The 19,990-nt window shown below is 46.8% G+C and overlaps 3 protein-coding genes across 3 annotated transcripts; 2 read left to right on the top strand and 1 right to left on the bottom strand.

The window, feature by feature from the left end:
* The first annotated feature begins 6,260 nt into the window (after positions 1–6,260).
* LOC119316329 (B-box zinc finger protein 32-like) lies at positions 6,261–7,499 on the top strand. Its single transcript, XM_037590642.1, has one exon. It carries the CDS (start codon positions 6,622–6,624, stop codon positions 7,279–7,281), a length of 660 nt encoding a protein of 219 aa, XP_037446539.1. The 5' UTR covers positions 6,261–6,621; the 3' UTR covers positions 7,282–7,499.
* A 2,750-nt stretch (positions 7,500–10,249) lies between these two features.
* LOC119316330 (translation initiation factor IF-2-like) lies at positions 10,250–14,828 on the top strand. Its single transcript, XM_037590643.1, has 2 exons — positions 10,250–11,341; positions 14,493–14,828. Exons 1-2 carry the CDS (start codon positions 10,250–10,252, stop codon positions 14,652–14,654), a joined length of 1,254 nt encoding a protein of 417 aa, XP_037446540.1. The 3' UTR covers positions 14,655–14,828.
* A 926-nt stretch (positions 14,829–15,754) lies between these two features.
* Positions 15,755–17,923, bottom strand: LOC119316332. Its single transcript, XM_037590644.1, has 2 exons — positions 17,517–17,923; positions 15,755–16,045 (listed from the first exon to the last, which is right to left on the bottom strand). The coding sequence occupies exon 1, from the start codon at positions 17,799–17,801 to the stop codon at positions 17,538–17,540; it is 264 nt and encodes an 87-aa protein (XP_037446541.1). The 5' UTR covers positions 17,802–17,923; the 3' UTR covers positions 15,755–16,045; positions 17,517–17,537.
* Positions 17,924–19,990: the final 2,067 nt, after the last annotated feature.

Here is a 19,990-nt window from a genome sequence, read left to right on the forward strand (position 1 = left end):
TTCAACATATATTAAATAGAAATTGCAGCAGAATGACTCTCTTTGATAAGATATGCATCTATCTTCTAATTCGCTTCTAATATACCATGTGTTGTATGGAAGTGTTAACTCTTCATTTCCTTTTTCAGGAAAGAGATGCACACCGCATGTACATTGAACTGGATGAGAAAAAGAAGCCATTTACATTAATGCATTGCTACATAAAGTTTGAGAAGTATCCAAAGTGGCAGACACGTCCGCTTCCTCAGAAGAAACAAAAGAAGACCTCGGATGCAAGTCCGGGTACAACCTTCAACGATGAAGACTTCGGCACATGCACTGATGCTTTTGAAGAAGAGCTAAGACCTCCTGATACGAAGCATGACAAGAATGAACGTTTGAGAAAAGGTAAAACGGGATTGCAGAACTCCAAAGGCTCGTTCCATATCCTTTCTAGCCGCCTCTTGCCTTTGGGCAAAATGTTTCTTCTTTCTTGTTTCTAGCCGCCTCTTGCCTTCTTCCACATCCTTCGCCGAAATAAGTTTTCGGGATAGCGAGGACTTTCTTTGAAGTAGTCATTTCATAGTAGAACAAATCCTGCATCTCTTGCTCGATTGATTGTCTGACGTCCATGCTTGGAACCGCCATGGCGTCGACGGTTCCTCTGCTCTTTCTTCTCGCGCTCTGCGAATGCTACAAGAATGAGTTCGTCATCGTCAGATGAAGACGACGACGAATTCATGAGCATATCCAAAGAAGAAATATTTCCACTCATCATTCTGTTGTGTGAGAGAAGACAAAGGAATTCAGGAGAGGAATGAGAAGGCACAACCAGGATTGGTGAATGAGAGGTGGGAGGGGTGGTATATATAGACCTGGAATATAGTCGTTGAAAATATAGCCGTTGGAAATAGAGCCGTTGGAAAGTAGCTGTTGAAAATATAGCCGTTGGAAAAGTAGCTGTTGAAAATATAGCCGTTGGAGACATAGACTATCAAATTTAGACAATCCACTGAAAAATTGAGGTTGTCTAAAATGAAATTTTTTTACACCATTGTGTATGTGAAGATATAGACTACCAAATTTACACAAGCCATTAGAGATGCTCTTAGGTTGGGGACGGTGTCAATGAACCAGGCACCAACTCGGAGCTCCTTTGTGAATAATGTACAACTTTTTTTGCGGGGGAAATAATGTACAACTTGACGCAAATGTACACGAGAACTGGACAATTTTTCTCCCATCAAAATCATGCATTCAAAAAAAATTTAAATCACCAAGCATCTCCAAAACATGATCTAAAATGAAATTTAGAGTTTGGAGTACAGCCACATCTCCCTCCTGAGAAAAATAGTACCACGTTGGCCCTTCGAGAAAAATAGCACCACGTCACCACGTCGAGCAAACTCGTTCACGTGCACACACGCGCACCACCACATGTTCCCGAGCCCACCGCCCCTGACAGACGGGACGCAACAGCGACTGGCGAGTGACCTGCCCCTACTGTAGAGTCCCTCGAAGCACGTACACCGGTGACTGGCCCGCGACTGGCCAGTCGTCACCGACGACGCGCCGGTCCACACGTCCTCCCGCCACCACGCACACACACACACACTACACGAGAGATCGGAGCGACGGTACGTGTCGCGAGCCCGCGGCGGGCGCGCGCTGGCCGCGGCCGGACGAGGAGCCGTCCGCGTCGCCCGCCCCACTTGGCCCCGCCGCCGTCGCCGTCACTCCTTTTCCTCCCGTCCCGCTTCTTCGTGGCTGGCGAGTGGCGATCCCCCGAGTCACCTTCCTGCCCCCTCTCCTCGCGCGCGCGGCCGCAGGCGCCGAGGGCAGCGCGGCCATTTCCCCCGCCCATCCCGAGATATTTCCCGATCGACCGGGGCGTCCGGGCCACGGATCACCACATGTTGTCAACGCCGCCCGCGTCGGCTTCTGGGTGACGCGCCGCGGCCACAGGAACGCAGGAGGGCGCGACGCGATCCGGCCGATGGGCGCGCGGTGGGCGCGGTGATCGCGTCGGAACGGTTGGCTGCCGGCCCGGTGTTTGCTTTGCTTGGCGTGGGCGAGTCGCCGGGTTGGGCGGTCCGGAGAGCGCGCGCGTGTACTGATCGTCCGTCCGTGTACTGCTTACGCGGTACGCATGCACGTGGTGACCGTGAACGCGCGGCACGTACTGCGTACGGTGGAGGCGTCCCTGAGGCCGTCCACGCGTCCGGTGGCCAGCTCCCAGCGCGCAACGGCCGGCACAAGCCTGGTCGTGCGACGCCGTTGGTCCATGCGACGAAGAGTATACCGCGAGCGAAGGATGTATGGCTGTACACATCCGGGAAGCAAACACCTTTGCCGGTCTCCGGCATTTGTTTTCTTCTTAATTTTGTGTATGCAGAAAGCAGTCAACTGCTGATCAGGCATTCACATATGCTATAGCTCCACTTGGCTAGCTCCTCAGCATCTCCAAGAATCTTACTCCCTCCGTAAACTAATATAAGAGTGTTTAGAATACTAAAATAGTGATCTAAACGCTCTTATATTAGTTTACAGAGGTAGTATTTTGTTATCATTCAGACACATTTCCTGAGAGAGAGAGATCCTGTCCGTGGACCTCCGGTGCTAGCTTTTGATCCGCAGCCACTTTTTTCTTCTGTTTTTTTGCGCATGATCTGCAGCCACTTGCATAACCACAGCTCTGAATAGAACCACGCACCACGCGTTTCCTTCGCATCTTTATTAACCAAGCTTCTCCGAAGCCCCTACGACCACGCCACGACACGCCTCGCCATATACTAGTGCTGCTTAAATCGCATGGCTGTCAGCTGCCCGACGGAGATTAGCCCGAGGTACCGACCACACGCCGAGTCCACTCGAGCGCATCTTTAACAACGACTTCATCCGCGCCTAATCGGAGTAGTATAGTATACTGACTGCCTGGTCTGGGCCGTGGCATGGTGTCACCTCTTCGGCCCAGATATTTCATGGCGTGCATCGCCGCGGCGTGGAGTAGACTTGCCAAGGCACGCAACCATAGCATGCATGATAAACTAAACTACTCCCTCCGTTCCGAAATAATTGTCTTTCTAGCCATCTCAAATGGACTACAACATACGGATGTATGTAGACATGTTTTAGAATGTAGATTCACTCTTTTTGCTTCGTATGTAGTCACTTGTTGAAATCATCCACTAGCTAAGATCTTTCTAACGACAAGCCTGTTAATTAATCAGTGGATGCCATCAGCTGAGCGTGGTCACTAGCTAGATCACCAGTTTGCCCGCCAAAAAAAAGCCAGATCACCAGTTTGCCCGCCAAAAAAAGCTAGATCACCAGTTTGCCCGCCAAAAAACAAAGCTACTAGATCACCAGTTAACTATGCATGGCTCACATCAGTTTGCCAGCCGGTTGTAGCTTTTATTTTGGTTTCTTAGCTCTTTGTGAGCAGCTTTTGTTTGAGACTTTAAGATTATTGTTGAACCTTTTTACTTGCTAATAAAGGTGGCCGTATGCATCTTTTTGATGCAGAGGCCGGGGATGTCCTCTTTTTAAAAAAACAAAAAAAATCAATTGAGGTTTTCGTTTGAAGTTCTAATTTCGACTAAATGGTTGCTTTGCAATATATACAAGGCCCTTTTGTGTAAGTTGGTCCCCATGTGGCCATGTGGCAGCTGGATTAGGTGCATCAAGCCTATCTGCAGCACTAAAAAGGAAAGTGATCAGCACCCAAATGGACCAATCCGTCAGGATATGTCCAAGAAAAAAGCATGATAAAAGGAGGAACTAGACTGATAACCATACATGACCAAATAAAGAAGAAATATTTGTTCTTGAGAAGAACGATTTGAGAGCGGATAACATTTCTCAAGCAATAATTCAAGCAAGATTCCATCACCCATGACCCCATGCAGGAGAGAGAATATCATATATTTTTCTCTTCTTTTGGCCGGGAGAGAATGTCATGTCTCATCATACATATCTATTGTATTTTTCCGATCCAACCCCAAAGAGGATACATAGCAACACAAGGCAGTGTATGAGTTAGACTTCTAGAATGAGAATATTAAACTCTTTGGGTGGGACTAGGTTTTGTGGACATGGATCGCTCGATGAGTTTCTGCCACCAAAACCAACGGCTCGCGTTGATTCTGCCACAAACTACACACTCCGTATGCTTCCATGTCTTCTTGGGTCGTTTAACCCTGTCCGTTTATCAAAGCCGTATTATATTCTCCACACCAAATCAAGAAGCCTTGGGGCATCTCTACCACATACCTCATATCTTAGTTACCCATCCTATTTCTCATCCTTAGTTCCCCCTTTTTGTAATTATACTTTGGGTCAAGTACCCCATCCGTTAAAACTTAATTCACTAAACAAAAAATATTTCGCCGATTCATCATAAGTTTGCATACAAACTCCAATTGAACATATATTATTATTTAATTCAAAACTTGAGAATTCAAGTAGGCCCAATTCAAATATATATTAAAATTCATGTTTTTACACCATTCAAATTCAAATTAATAAATGGCCCAAACGAAATAAAGAGAACATCACATCTCATCATACATATCTATATATTTTCAATCCAACCCCAAATAGGATACATAGCAAACGAAGCAACCAAAAAGTAATCTGTGAGTTCTCCTTCCAGAATGAGAATAATAAACTCTCCGAGTGGGGCTAAGGTTTTGTGGACATGGATCGCTCGACTAGTTCGTGCCACCAAAACCAATGGCCCGCTTTGCCTCTCCCGTAGCCATTTGATTGTGCCACAAGCTACACATATGTTTTTATGTGTCCTTTAACCGTGGCCGCTTATCAAAGCCATATTATACTCTTCACATCACATCAAACAAGAGGCCTTAGAATACTCCAAGTGTCCCATGGTAACAACACCTGAGTGATAGGATTTGATCACAAGTGGTAATTACAAGTGCTATTTCTTTTTTACGATAGAATGGTTGTGACAAGAACGGATGTGAGAGTTGATAGGCTAGAGAAACATGAAGTATATGCCATGTCGTTGGCAAGTACGAGCTTCAACTATAGGAACATAGAATAGTGTTTTAGCGGTTGAGTTACCATCGTAGGGCCTGAACGGTGTGTCGAGTTCAAGCATTCTAACCAAATTTATCAACTTACATGATACTCCCTTCGTCCGGAAATACTTGTCATCAAAATGGGTAAAAGAAGATGTATCTAGATATATTTTAGTTCTAAATACATCTTTTTTTATCTATTTTGATGACAAATATTTTCGGACGAAGGGAGTATATGGTATGACAATACATCATGGGCCATAGATACTACATCCACCGTGTGGTTATACCTCAACTCAACATGAATTAAATTAAATCACAGTTTGAACCTTTAAAAAAAACACATTTTGAAGTATCATGTGTTGCGGTGGATTATATCTTTCACTAAGGTGACATTTTCGCTAATAGTTGATGATTTCGTCAATCTTGTAGCTCCCCCGCTCGACTCACATGTAGTTGTTGTGTGATTGTATCTGACTCTTTCAATAAGTGAAACTAAACTCATTAATGATGAACAAATGTGTGTCTACGCTGTACTCAAAACTTTGAATCTGCCATACAGACATGTGTGACACCCTAATTCATGTCCATTCGACGCAATGAGCGGGATGGGGAGGGGAGCGTAAGGAGCTAGGAGGAAGAAGGAGAGATGATGGACGAGGAGCGATGGGGACTCGATGGCAATGACCACCGAGGCTAAAATGATAACCGACTAAGATAAGGTCAGCAAGCTACCACAGGGGGTGTAAAGAGCACACATTTGGTGTTCCCGGAGCAGCAGGGCCGCTGGATCTGCGATCCGAAGGGCAATTGTCTACGTTTCACAAGGTTACCAGAAAACATCCCATAAGTCCCATAATTGCGCGTATGTCCAGTGCTCCGACCCTGGCCCCCGGATTTATGATCCAATAGAACAGGACGACAGGCTACGTCCTAATCCCTACGGTAGAGGACTGATCAAATCCTGACCCTCCATCTCAGATCAAGCGGCTCCGTTGAGTTGCATTTATGGCGGCAACGGCACCGGCCGCCAGCTAGCCCCCATACTCTCTACCAGAATACTGCCCACTTGCATCGGCGGAAAATATCTGGGTGTACAACACGGCGGGGAACGTCAGCCACAAATAAGATCTAGCCCCACCCAACACCCCGACCCCCGCCGTCCACACACTCCCAAACGGAAAACCGCACGCTCCACATTCTTTTTCTCCACGGCCCGCCGATTCATCAATCGCACGGCCCCGGTGAGCAGGAGCAGGACTACGCTTCCCCGCTAGGAGCCACTGGTCTCCATCCCAGGCCAGGGGGCCTCTTTAAATATCCTCCACCCGACCTGCCTGCCGACTCCAAAGTCCGTCCAAACCCATCTCTCCCATCTCACCTCACCTCCTCCCCCACGCCGCGGTTTCCCGACCACCGCGCAGAGAACAGGTCTTCCGTCCTCCCTCTCCGACTCGCGGTCGCCGCTGGCTTCCTCCTTCCCGGAACGCGCGGGCCACGCTAGCTCCGGCGGGCTTGGTTTCATAGCCGCGAGCGATCCATCCACCCCCCGCCTAGAGGCTGCAGGCGGAGGACCGAGAAGAGAAAATTGTTGTTCGTAATGGCGGGCGACAGGTGCGAGGGCGCGATCGCGGGGTGCGAGCTGTGCGGGGGCGTCGCGGCGGTGCACTGCGCGGCGGACTCGGCGTTCCTCTGCGTGCCCTGCGACGCCAAGGTGCACGGCGCCAACTTCCTCGCCTCCAGGCACCTGCGCCGCCGCCTCGTCCACGCGGCCGCGGACGAGGACGCCGGATCCGCGGGCTCGGGCTCGGGCTCGGAGTCGTCCTCCAGCTCCTCCTGCGTGTCCACCGCCGACTCGTGCGCGGCCGCCTCCGCGGCGACGCGGGCGGCGGGGAGGAGGAGGGCCGGGTGCAAGCACCGGCGAGCGCGGGCGGAGGTCGTCCTCGAGGGGTGGGCCAAGCGGATGGGCCTCGCGGCGGGAACGGCACGCCGGCGGGCGGCCAGGGCCGCGGGCGCGCTCCGGGCGCTAGGCCGTGGCGTCTCCGCCTCCCGCGTCCCGCTCCGCGTCGCGATGGCCGCCGCGCTCTGGTCGGAGGTCGCCGGATCCGGCTGCGCGGAGGCCGCGCTGCTCCGCCGGCTGGAGGCAAGCTCGCACGTGCCGGCGAGGCTGGTGGTCACGGTGGCGTCGTGGATGGCGCGCACCGCGGTCAGGGCCCCCGCCCCCGCCCCCGCCGAGGAGGGCTGGGCCGAGTGCTCCTGAGCCACGGCCACGGCCCGGGCCCATCTCCCTCCCGATGACGAGCCGAACAAGGAAGGAAGCGAGCCCGAGATAGAATTACACGTAGAATGTAACATGTGAAGCAAAGTTCGTTTGTTTAATTTCCCCCGCCTTATTCTAAGCACGATTATACATATTGTTATTAATATTCCTTCATCATGAATTCATCATGGGGGCAAAAGATCTTCCCATCTTTATTATATTTTTTGTTTTGGGGGGGTGGAGGCAAAAAGATCTTGTGGTTAGGAAGCGCGAGACAAGGTCCACACCCGAATGGATGGGAGAGTTTGACTGCCTGTGCGTTATGATTAAATAGAGTAACTAAAGTTGATCTTGGTTAAGACTTATGTGGTCGAAGAATGTCGATGATACCTTCCGTGCTGGCCTCCGTTGGCTTCGCACGTCGTGTGCGTTCGATTGGTGGCTGTCGACGTTAATCTTTGCTAACCACAAATCGCCGCGGCGTACTTGCTCCAGGAGAGGGATCGAGCTCATGGTTCCGGCTGACCTCGTCGGTCGCTGTCTGTCTGTCTTCCCCCTCGCCTCGCCCTCGCCCTCGCCATCGGTTTTGAGTAAGTGCATGCACACACACCGTCCTCCCCGAGAGCGAGCGTGGACCTGGTACTCTGTACGGGTGGTGGTGGAGCTTGCCGTGAATATTTCGTTCGAGGAATGGATGGTCTGGACGGGCCATCTCCAGAAAACATGGAAATTGAATTGCAATTTACTACTCTTGTGTATTGCTGTACTCCCCTTAATTTTTCTTCAGGGAAAATGAATTTTATTTGGACGTGGAGTATTTGCTCCCGAGTTCAAATGCATCATGCTTAACAGTAAAAAAATGAGTATTTTTTTGATAAACTTTGACAAATATTTTGTATGCTCGCAAAGTTTCTGAATAAAATCACATCCAAAGAAGGCATGGCAAAAAAAATTTGATGCTCCAAAAAGAATAGTTTTAAAAAATATTTTGGACTATCAATTTTTGTTTTTTTGCCACAATTTTCGGGAATGTCATTTTGTGCTAAAATTTGTCAAGCATACAAAATATTTGTCAAAATTTAGCAAAAAAAACATAATTTCTTTTACTATTTTTTCAATTTTACTGTTCATCAAGGTGCATTTGAGCTCACAATCAGAATGAGACTTTCGATTTTATCTCATAATTAAAGCATCTGCTTTTGAGGCGTTCATAATTAGAGCATCTAACCAATCACAAAAATGTGACCCAATCGGGCTCCTCAAACTGACACTATACGTCTGGGTTGACCGGCGCCCCTCATATCCAGGATGGATACGAGGAGTCCTGTTGCATCCCCCCCCCCCCTCCCAATTTATCGGGCGAGCCATTTACCACTCCTCTCTCCTCCTTCGTCCATCGAGGCCAAGCTCCACCGCCATCCTAACACCTCAGCGCCACCACCGCCGCCGCAAACCTTCTCCCCGACCGTCTCGCCGCCCTGGACACTGTTGTCGCCTCGAACACCGGTACGGTACGTCCAACTATTCTCGGACCGCACCTTGCCCTATGTGTTTGACAAATTGTCTGATCTATCTTTTGTGATTGTTTTGTAGGAAAGTGAACGATTCAGATGGCTCGTCGAATGAGGAGTATAAAAATATGTCTGAATAAGTTGAATTCTAATTTAAACTATTTTATTGAAAACTTCATGTCTGAATTTTAATATTTATCTTTAGTTATTTTGCGTGTTCCGAATATAGAAAAACAAAGACAAACATTCAGCGGATTGGATGATAGACCCACTTTCGTTGTCCGCATACATGTCCAAACGTGTCCATGAACATATTGTATGTTTGTTTTGACACACACCACTAGAGTCGCCCTAAGCATGCCGTTAGTCTTTCTACAGCAAGAGAAGGCCATACGCATTCGTTTTTCGTGTTTTGTCAAACACCCATGCATCCAAACGCAAGAGCATCTCCGACATTCTCCCTGCTCCAAAAAATGTATGTATAGGAAGAATTGAGTCAAAAAAACTGTCCCAACAAGTTTTACTACCCCTTCCTCCCCCCAAAATTGATCTCTCCTAAAAACATCCCATATCTCCTCAAATCTCCCATAATTTTCTAACCCATGTCACATCAACATGCCGCCGCCATAGCTACTACCCACCATACCGTCGTCCATCGTCACGCCCGCCACGCGACTCCCCGTCGTCGCCGCTCGCTGTTACGCCACACCACCGCTGCTTCGCCACCACCGACTCTGCCATGTCAACGGTCGCCATAGCTTCGCCGATGTCTTACGTGGACACATGAGAAAGAGAAAAGAAATTAGTCACTGTGCGACTCACGTGTTAGGGTAAAGTTTATGGAGAAGTTTACAAAGGAATTGCTACAGTCGCACACCTTTCATTCATACCCAATATTTTTATAGAAGATCTCCTGAACACACATATAAGGAGAGATTCTTAGAGATCTTAATCTTGTTATTTATGACCACTGTAATAGAGAGAGTAATCAGGTAGCTTATGAACTAGTTAGGTTAGCTACGTTCTCTCCTCCTAATGTGTGGATGGAGTCACCCCGGAGGCGGTGGTTTCTATGATTATAAACGATGTAAAAATTCTAATAAATGAATAAAGGAGGAGATAATTATTAAAAAAATTGCTCTAAAAGCCTAAGAGGCAAGCTATCGTTTGAGAAAAAACAACCGAGGCTGAAAGAGAGTCTCAAAAATAGGTCAGCCCACATAGTGTAGGCCTCTCTTTAGGGCTTGGTAAAAGGTTTCAGCCATGTGAAGCCCAGCCCGTTACATAAAAGGTACCCCGCCGAAGCCCAGGAACACGCCCCCCTTCCGTACCATCCCGACCAGGCGACCACCGCCTCCGCTCACCGTCGACGACTCCAACTCCAACTCGAAACAAACCCCAAAGCCGACGCCGCCGCCTGCCCCCTGCCCCTTGCCCCCGCCGACCGCGCCGAAAACATGGACTCGCTTCTTGCCACCTACGCCTCTTCCGACGAAGACGCCGACGAGAGCATCCCCACACCCGCTCCCGCGACCCGCCGCAGCGAGGCCAGCGGAAAGCCCGCCGGCAGCATCTTCTCCGCGCTCCCGCAACCCAAGTCGGCGCCTATCTTCTCCTCACTCCCGGCGCCGAAATCCGCCCCGACCTTCTCCTCCATCCCGCCTCCCAAATCCTCCGCTTCCTCCGGAAACCCTAAGCGCGTCGTCCAGTTCCGCCCGCCGCCGATCCGCCAGACCACCGGGGTCAGCTCGGACGAGGAGGATGACGCCGAGAAGCGCCGTCCCAGCGCTAGCGAGGCGCCCCCGCCCCCGTCTGCTGGATCGGGGCCGGTGTCTTCGTTCCTCCCGGCGCCCAGGCACTCGCTTGGCTTCGGCTCCGGCGCGGCCAGGAGGTCGGCCGTAGACACCGCCGGGCCGGAGAGGTCAAATCTTGGTGCTGCTGGCCCCTCTAGCTCGGCTGTCAACAGAGGAGCGCCAGAAAGGTCCGATACTGGCCCTGCGGACGAGGACGATCCTGAGGAAAGCAGCGATGAGGACGGCATGCCTGCTCCGGAGCAGCAGCAAGAACAACAGGATCTTGGTGCTGGAGCTGGAGACGTCCAACACCAGGGCTATGATGCTGGAGTTGGAAACGCTAATGGGTACGAAGGCTATGCATGGGATCCAAACTATTATGCATATTATGGTTTGGATCCGAATAGCAATTTGAATTATGGGGCTGAACCACAGTATGGAGCATATGGAGTAGAGCAAGGTGGTGGGTATGCAAATGGATATGGCGGGGAGCACAGTGGTGGATACGAGCATTCGACAGCGCCTCCATGTGGAGGGGAATATACTGGAGGTTACAGTGCTGAGGCTGTGGCAATGGCAGCGCCACCAATGCCGGAGCCGGCACTGCCACCAGAATTGGGCAGGATTGGAGTGAAGAGAGGTAGTAGGGATATGCCTATGGAGATTATAGAGGTGAATCAGGCAGAACTGGTCAAGAACCGTCCGAGGGAGGACAAATCCAAGCTCACGGGGATGGCCTTTGGTCCTAGTTACCAGGTACAGACAAATCATTCCTTGATAACTTGGCATCACCTTTGCTTAGCTCTTGCTACATTGTTATTGTGCTCAGTTCACTGTACTTTCTTTGGTTTTCTTTCACCTTATATAGCCACCACCATTACTACTATCTAGTCAATGTTAGATAATTGTGTTTTTATTTTGTCAAGTGATACACCGCTACTGTAGTATGCATGCAGCATTGTCCATTCAATTTAGGCCCTGATACCAGTCCCCAGCAATTATTCTTGGTAATAGGTTTGTGTTTGTCACAGTTTTAGTTTTAAATTTGCAAGTCATCACCAATAAGGCAAACAAAGCAAGTACTGTACCTAACAAGTGAAGAGTCACCACTCATAACTTCTCCAAGCTGTAATTATGCTAGTAATGCTTTCAAGGGTGTTGTCAATGTCATCAGATCATCACTGGAGTATTTAACTATATAATTATGTTTTGTTACAAAAGGAACCATATGATTTGTCAATTCATATATATTCATATTTCCTTAAACTTAACGATAAGTATACTAGCTAATCTCCATTTTACTACCCTGAACAAAGTTGGTGGTTCACATTACCCCCTGATCTATTTTTCGGTTCACTTACCCCCCTAAACAATCCCATACCGGACAAAAAAAAAATCCCTGGGTGGTTTTTCTGGACTTGCAGCTGACGTGGTGCTGGTCAATGGTGGTTTTGACCTGCGGGTGGGTCCCACTTGTCAGTTTTTTAAAAAAAATCTAAGAAATATAAAAGAAGTACTGTACCTGGGCCTTACCTCTTGTAAATTTTGGCCCAGCCCAACCCAGCGAGGGGCTGGGTCGTCTTCAACCGCCGGCGCTGCTCGTTGAAAGCACGCTGCCAGGGGTAGCCGTTTGCATCTACGCGGCCAACATCCACTCCTCGTCAGCAAACCTTGTCTACGAGGGCCTCCTTGCCCTAGAAAGCTCAAATGCCGACTCAATCGATGGATGACGCCCAAAATCGACTGAATCGAGCTCATCTTCCTCACTTCCGACCATCAGTCGCCGCCATCAATCTGTTGCCTCTCGAGTCTCCCCAACCTTTGTGACCTTGCCGCGAGATCCATGTGGTGCCGCCGATCTTCCAGACACGTCGTTGATGAGCGCCTCTTCGTCCAACCCCCTTCCCACGATGCCTCACTCCGTCGACCGCAAGCGAGGTCCATGCCCTCGCCATGGGCCCTCCCCACCCCATTCTACTGCTCTGGCATGCTCACGGTCAGCGCCTAATGCCGGCGCACCCCTCTCCCCTCTTCCATGTGCCTTGTAGTGCCCTGCCACCTAGCTTCGAACGGCTCCGTCGCTGTCCTCGGCCATACCTGAGGGTCTGACCGTCCCCGCTCGCGCTACCACCCCCATTCTACGCGGAGCGAGCCCAGGAGCGCGCAGGACGAATCCACCGGCCATTTGCTTGCCGGAACAGAGCTCCCACGCCCTATGCTGTGACGTATGCTCACCGAGGGCCTTAACGCCGGTGGTTAGATTAGGATCAGTGTTAGGTTATGCTAGTCTTGGGTCACTGATCACAGCCCCCCATCTAATTAACTCTTGTGTTTAATCACCAAGCCAATGACGTGTGGACCCCTGGTCAGTTTGACTAGTCAGTGCTGACTTTTTTAACAGGTGGGCCCCTCTCTCACTGGTCAAATACCGCTTTGACCTTGGGGAAAACCATCCAGGGACTGATTTTGTCCGGTATGAGATTGTTTAGGGGGTGAAAGGAGCAGAAAAAAAGATCAGGGGGTTATGTGAACCAACTTTGTTCAGGATAGTAAAATGGACTTTTTTCTAAAAAGTTACCATTCTGTTCAGTAAAGAACTATCGAAGCTATTACTCCGTTTGAATAGTTCTTTGAACTTCAGTTGTCACAATATATTATGACATTTTGCAGAAGATTTATTTTACTCGTAATGTAGTCATATAAATTTGTCTGAACTATCTAACTATTTGACTGTACCCTTTTTCTGATGTGTCAGAAAATTGTGACCAAACGAAGTACATAGTTGTTATTACAATGTACTCCTCCGTTCATAAGATGTTTTGGATCTTTCAATATGGACTACATACGGGTGAAATGTGTGAACAAACACACTAAAACATGTCATACATCCAATTTATAAAAAAGTTAGAATATCTTATAATAGTGAACGGAGGGAGTAACTATTATTTTGTATTGAGTATGTACCCTCTTAATGGGTTTGCTGATTGCCTATACCAGATGGGGCTTGTGAGCTAAGACAAACTTGCTTTAGTTTAGGTTATATTAAAGTACAGTTTGTTGGATCAAACGGTCAGCTTTACTGAGCAAAATCGCACTACATGGAATTGACCAGACTAGAGCAGGTTCTGTCTGTAATCAGACAAGATTCACACAGCGTTCAGTTGATTAAACTAAAATATTACTTTGTAAGCATGAATAAAAGAATAAGGTGATGATGTGACGTGGTTGTTCTTGATGTTGTGGGTAACTGGGTGTTGGATACTCCCTCTAATTGAAGACTTCTACATACATTTGAAATACAGACAAGCTAGAGTTCTGTTTTTCTTGTGTTAGGTCACCCTAATCCAGGACCTTATGTGGTAGGGTGTAATGGTGGTCTTGGGTTACGTCTTCACAGTCCATGTCTAGGAAAGGGATATGCTAGGATAGTAGAACTTTGAGATCACAAACTACAAATCAATGGTGAAAAATAGAAGGATGGCTAGTGTCAAAATACGGTCTTGTTAATATCTGATGATCCTACCAAAGGTAGACCTTTTTGATAATATAGGTTGATGATAATTGATATATGGGCCTATAGGACTGTATAACCCATGGTGCATTAGAAGATCTCATCATATCGCTATCAGAACTTAGAAGCATGTCTTGAATATATAGTTCTCCCTGTATTGTTTGAAAATTGTAGCTGTGAATGCCTATTTCTCCCTGGTATCAAAACCATCAGCCATTCAGCCATTTTCACATGTCCCTGTCTTGTTGCTGCTGTTCATCATCCAAACTTCTGCTTGTGACATCAATTTAGAGTAGGCTACTTCTACCGAATGAACATAGCTGCTCTCTTCGACATTACTCGATGCTCCAATGTGCGTATTATCCTGACCCAAGATTTGTTCTATGTCGTGTGTAGGCCGCCCCTTCGGGGAAGGGAAAGCCCTCCAAGCTGCAGAAGAGAAAGCATCAGATCGGTTCTCTCTTCTACGACCTGAAGCAGAAGGAGATGGAGCTTACCGAGAGGCGTGCCAAGGGCTTCCTCACGAAAGCGGAGACTCAAGCAAAATATGGGTGGTGAGAATGGTCACGAAGACAGCCTTGTATATCAGAAATTCAGAATCGAGCTGTAACTGTTTATCTATCTTGTTGTTTAACATTTTGTTGTAGTGCCTGGTGATGTGAACCCGTTGTACGATTATAACCAAACAAATAGTTCATTCAATGCATCAATTTTTACGGACCATATAAAGAAGGCAAAGTGTTCCTGCGATTCCTTTGACTCTGAAGCTCTATTTTGGCATCTCTAAACATCTGATGTTCAATTTGGCTCTACGGGTCATATGCTCCTGGACCTCCAAAACACTTCTACTCCCTCCGTAAACTAATATAAGAGCGTTTAGATCACCACTTTAGTTATCTAAACACTCTTATATTAGTTTACAGAGGGAGTACGAATGTTAAAAGTATATAAAAAAAATTAGACTTGTCCATCATTGAGGCTCCTTATGTGTCATCTCAGTTAGATCAGGCTCACTTGTCAGCCCAACTCTCCCCGTCACTATCCCCACTGATCCGGACATCACTGAGGCTCCTTAAGTGGCATCTCAACTTTTCCCACAAAAAAAGAAGTTGCATCTCAACTGATCCGGACACCATTGAGGCTCCTTTATGTGGCATCTCAGTTAGATTTGAGCATTGCAAGTCTTGAACTCTTAATACGCTGACGAAATTTGGGTCGCTCGGAATACAGAAATGAAATCCATGAATTCCAACCCAAATGACAGGAGCCAAACAAGGTGTATCATAGCAGCACCAGCTCCTCACACCATCGTCTAGGCAGTGATTGTCCTCACTGATGCTTGACCACCGTCATAGATCAAGCGTGCCACTGTCCCCACAACAATTTCATTTGTCCCAGCATAAGCAAATGCTTCTCCTACATTCCCACAATGTCTGTGAGTTCGCAACCTAGGAACCTCGTCAGTCTACCTTCATCAGCTATGTACATTTTACGATTTCTCGCTGGCAACCAAACAGTGGGAGAGCATAAAGACCACATAACATCATGAATCGATGTATCACACGCTTCTAAGTTGAAAGGTTGCAGTGTCAGGGATTCAAGCAAAATACTGATATGGAAAAACAGCCCAATGGATAAAGCTGAAAGACAAGGTTATGTAACATAAAAGGCATCACAAGAATGCAAAACCATTGACACAAAATCAATGGGAGTATACTGCAAAGAACTTGTACTCAATTCGCTGAAAATATTTTTAATCACAATGCATGCACTTCCAGTTTGAAGTTGCTTATGACAGGACACAGAGGAACATAACAGTGGACTAGACAGTCCATTGCTGCCTTCCGACACAAAATAAACCAGCCATCAAATAGACATCAACTCCAGGTAGCCCATCAGTAGAAGAAAAACGGAGAAAACCATCCTAAATCAACCGTAGATAAGCTCTCCTGCACAACATAGATAAAGGTGGTGAGGACAACTGAAGGGTGCAGAAGACATCTCATGCCAAAAAAACAATGCCTATATTGCACATGTTTACAGCTCAATAGTGTCGCATAACATATAACTGCTGTAGTACACACAATATCACTTACTCCCTCCTTCCATCTATATAGGGCCTAATGCGTTTTTCAAGACCGCCTTTGACTATTGATAATATTAATAGTACATGACATGCATAATGTAAAAATTATATCACTGAAAGTTCCTTTCACATACGAATTTGATGGTGTGCTTTGCGTAAGTTGCATGTCATATATTATTAATCTAACATTTGGTCAAAGTTAGCCTCGAAAAACGCATTAGGCCTTATATAGATGGAAGGAGGGAGTAACGCAACATCAGGTTTATCCTTCCGCTGTTTTTGTTGGTATCAATACGTAATAATTATATTTATCAATCTTCTTAGACGGGTACATAGGTCTTAGGCTCTTAAAATACAGAATGTAAGTCACACTGTTGTTCCAACACAATTTAGTTATAAGAAAGGTTCTGTCAAAACTATCATGGAATTAAACTACTTTTAAGTCGTTGTCACTTCCACAGGGAGCAAAACGACTTTCACATGTCAATGAATAATGATTCCATTCCTCAAAAGTGTCAAACTCTGCAAAACGCCTTCAAAAGGACTTAAATCCATATGCACATTTGAAGTTCAACAGAACATTAAACCGGTTTGCTAAACCATTTTTCTGACATGTCATCTGATAACCATTGACCTAACCTACTAACACAAAACGTGAATACAGCTAATAGATCTTACGCCGCTATTTGGAAGTATCATATGGTGCTATGCAACTTCATAAATGCACAAAATGGTGATCCAAAAAGATGGCCTGCAGTAACTTGAAGGTTGATACAGCTGTCACCACAGTCCCAAACTATGCATAGCCAACGCAACACACTGTGTGATCTATAATCACACATGATACCCAACAAATGTGTCATTCAACAGTTTCATTTGCTATTCGAGAACTATAACAGCATAGTGTAAGCCATATAAGTGATCGAACTTTGTAAAGCTCAAGGATGTCTTCATTGAGAATTTGCATCGCTGGTGCAATATATACTAGTAAAACTCAGAAGACAGTGCCAAACTATACCCTGGCTGAATGAAATGGCTGTGAAACAGATTAACAGATAACGCCCAGGTAATTCAGATCCGCATACAGTTCCACTATTGGCGGTCATATAGACGAATCAATTGCCACTACACAAGTGATTCAAATGCACAATTGCTCACAGACCCCGCCAGAACATTTTGCATCTAATCGTACCGCACACCACGTCCATGCGACCTTATAGTTAAATTAAACCACACGCCAATCGTCAAGCAGACGGGGTTCAATCCCCGGAAAATAATCTCATCGCACCACCGGATCGGATCAGGAAACAGAAATGGTACAATCGAACCCTAACCTGCGCGAGGCGGATCCGGATCTAGTGGCCGCCGTGCTTCTCGAGGTGCTCGAGGTGGCGGCGCTCCTGGGGCAGGCCCACGAGGTAGGCGAAGGCCATGCCGCCGAAGCAGACGTGGAAGAGCGGGTCAACCGAGCTGGTCTCGATGTACTTCTCGATGTAGCGGTCCACCGCCTGGTCGGTGCTCTTCTTCACGTTCTCCCAGGTGAGGCGCGGTTTGAGGTACGCCGGCACATCGCGCACCTTCATCGCGCGGATCTCGTTGTACAGCGCGCGCATCGCCATGGCCGCGACCTGGAGATCTCCCTCTCTCTCTCCTCGTGCGCTCGGAGTCTAGGGTTCGTTCGGTCGTTGGCTTCGGTGGGGAGGGGAGGATGGAATGGCACAGGAGGTGGGGGATTTGTTTGGGTGGCAATCGGCGGAGTATTGTATTGGGTTGGGCTAGGTTGGGCTGGGCTTAAATGATACGGTGACAAGAATGACGGGCCTTCGGTTGACCAATATGTTGGGCCATCTCGTTAGATATACCGCCCCAAGACGGATCTGAAAAAAACAAAATTGATGATTCTCAAAAAACATATATGAAAAAACAAAATTGATATTATCACCGCAGCTCTTTTCACTTCTCAAAAAACAGCTTGTCAAAAAAAAAAATCTAAAGTAACGGTCTTCTAAAAAAATCATCTTTTTTTCAACATAGTACAAACACGAATGCTCATACATGCTAGCATACACACATCCCTATGAACGCATAAACACATACCATACCCCTATGAGCTTTGTTTAATTAAAAAAATCATCTAGAAAAGCATTATGTTCACAGGTTGCAGCTTTTTTCTTGCATCCCCTCTACCTATTGCTTCGGAAGCTGGTGGCAGGAGGAAGAATCCTGATATCTCAGCTCTGACTAGTAGACAGGTTAGGGATGTTAGTCCTCATAGATGTTACGTTTGGACGAATGGCGGCACTTATTGTTCGAGTCAGTTTTCCATGCACCGATTCTCGTCAAACTCCCCCTCGAGGCGGATTAGACAAAGCTTCAGTGTAAATTCCTGACGGCTCCTCAGGTCGACGAGTTAGGGTTTTCTGTCGTGCATACATAACAGCGAGATTTGGTGTCGGATTTTTCAGATTGATTCAACGATGACTCTACGACACCAGGGTGCTGGCCTTACAAGCGTGGTCATGAAGACTTCCCATCTGTCATCGATAACGTCAGGCCGGCTGCAGTATTGAAGTGGCACAGTGGATCATTTTATTGGTGATAGTGGTTGTTTGATAGTCCAAAGATCATAATAAATTTTGTTTTGTGGTATATTTTTGGTGAACCTTTTATATTAGGTCTGAGTCATTTTCATTTTTTTATAATGCATGTTGGCACTCGCGGAGCTACTCACAGGCAAAACCGTGGCCCGCCCAGCAAAATCGCCAATTTCTTTTATACATATGCTCATAGCCCAGCCCACAACCACATAGTTGGCCGCCCATAATGCATAGCGGCATGGCCCAAAGCCCCAAACGCTCAGTCCAATAGAGTAGCACATGCGCACATCTATCCACTGCTCGGCGGACGCAAAAAAAAAATCCATCCACTGCTTGGTATGTTGGGGAACGTAGTAATTCAATAATTTTTTTATGATTACGTAAGATCTATCTAGAAGAAGCATAACAATGAGACGGAAGAGTGTGTCCACGTACCCTCATAGACCGGAAGTGAAAGCGTTTAGTAACGCGGTTGATGTAGGCGAACGTCTTCACGATTCAACCGATCCAAATACCGAACGTACGACACCTCCGTGTTCAGCACACGTTTAGCACGATGACGTCCCTCGAGATCTTGATCTGGTAGAGGGTCGAGTGAGAGTTCCGTCAGCACGACGGTGTGATGACGGTGTTGGTGATGTGATCCGCGCAGGATTGCGCCTAAGCACTACGACAATATGACCGAGGTGGTAAACTGTGGTGTCACGCCCGGATAATTAAGTTACAGTAATTTCATGCTAATGATGCCATGTCACCTTGGTTACTGTTGTTAATCTCACGATGATTCAAAAACAATTTAAATTTTCAAATTTAAAATAAAGACAAAAATTAAAAGTTTTCAAACATTAAAACTAAAATATTCAAACTGGAACAAATAAATCCTAAGTAATAATTATGAAGAAACCACACTTGTATAAAGTGTGTAAATACTCAAAAATGAATAAAATAGTAGCAAAAACAATTAGTTAAATTATTGTAAAATAATAAACAATTACAAACTATTTTATATTAGTTGCCAACTTAATCATGGTAGTGGCATAAGTATTAATAATATTTTAGGTACAACTTGGGTATTTCATAAAAACAAAAATTTAATAAAACAAAAAAGAAGAAATAAAAGAAAATAGTAAAATAGAAAACAAAACAAAAACAAACAAAATAAACAAAAGATCCCCCTTCCCTGGGCCGTTCGGCCCAACCGGGCCACCAGG

The sequence above is a fragment of the Triticum dicoccoides genome, chromosome 6A (genome assembly GCF_002162155.2).
Source record: "Triticum dicoccoides isolate Atlit2015 ecotype Zavitan chromosome 6A, WEW_v2.0, whole genome shotgun sequence".
Classification (NCBI taxonomy): Eukaryota; Viridiplantae; Streptophyta; class Magnoliopsida; order Poales; family Poaceae; genus Triticum; species Triticum dicoccoides.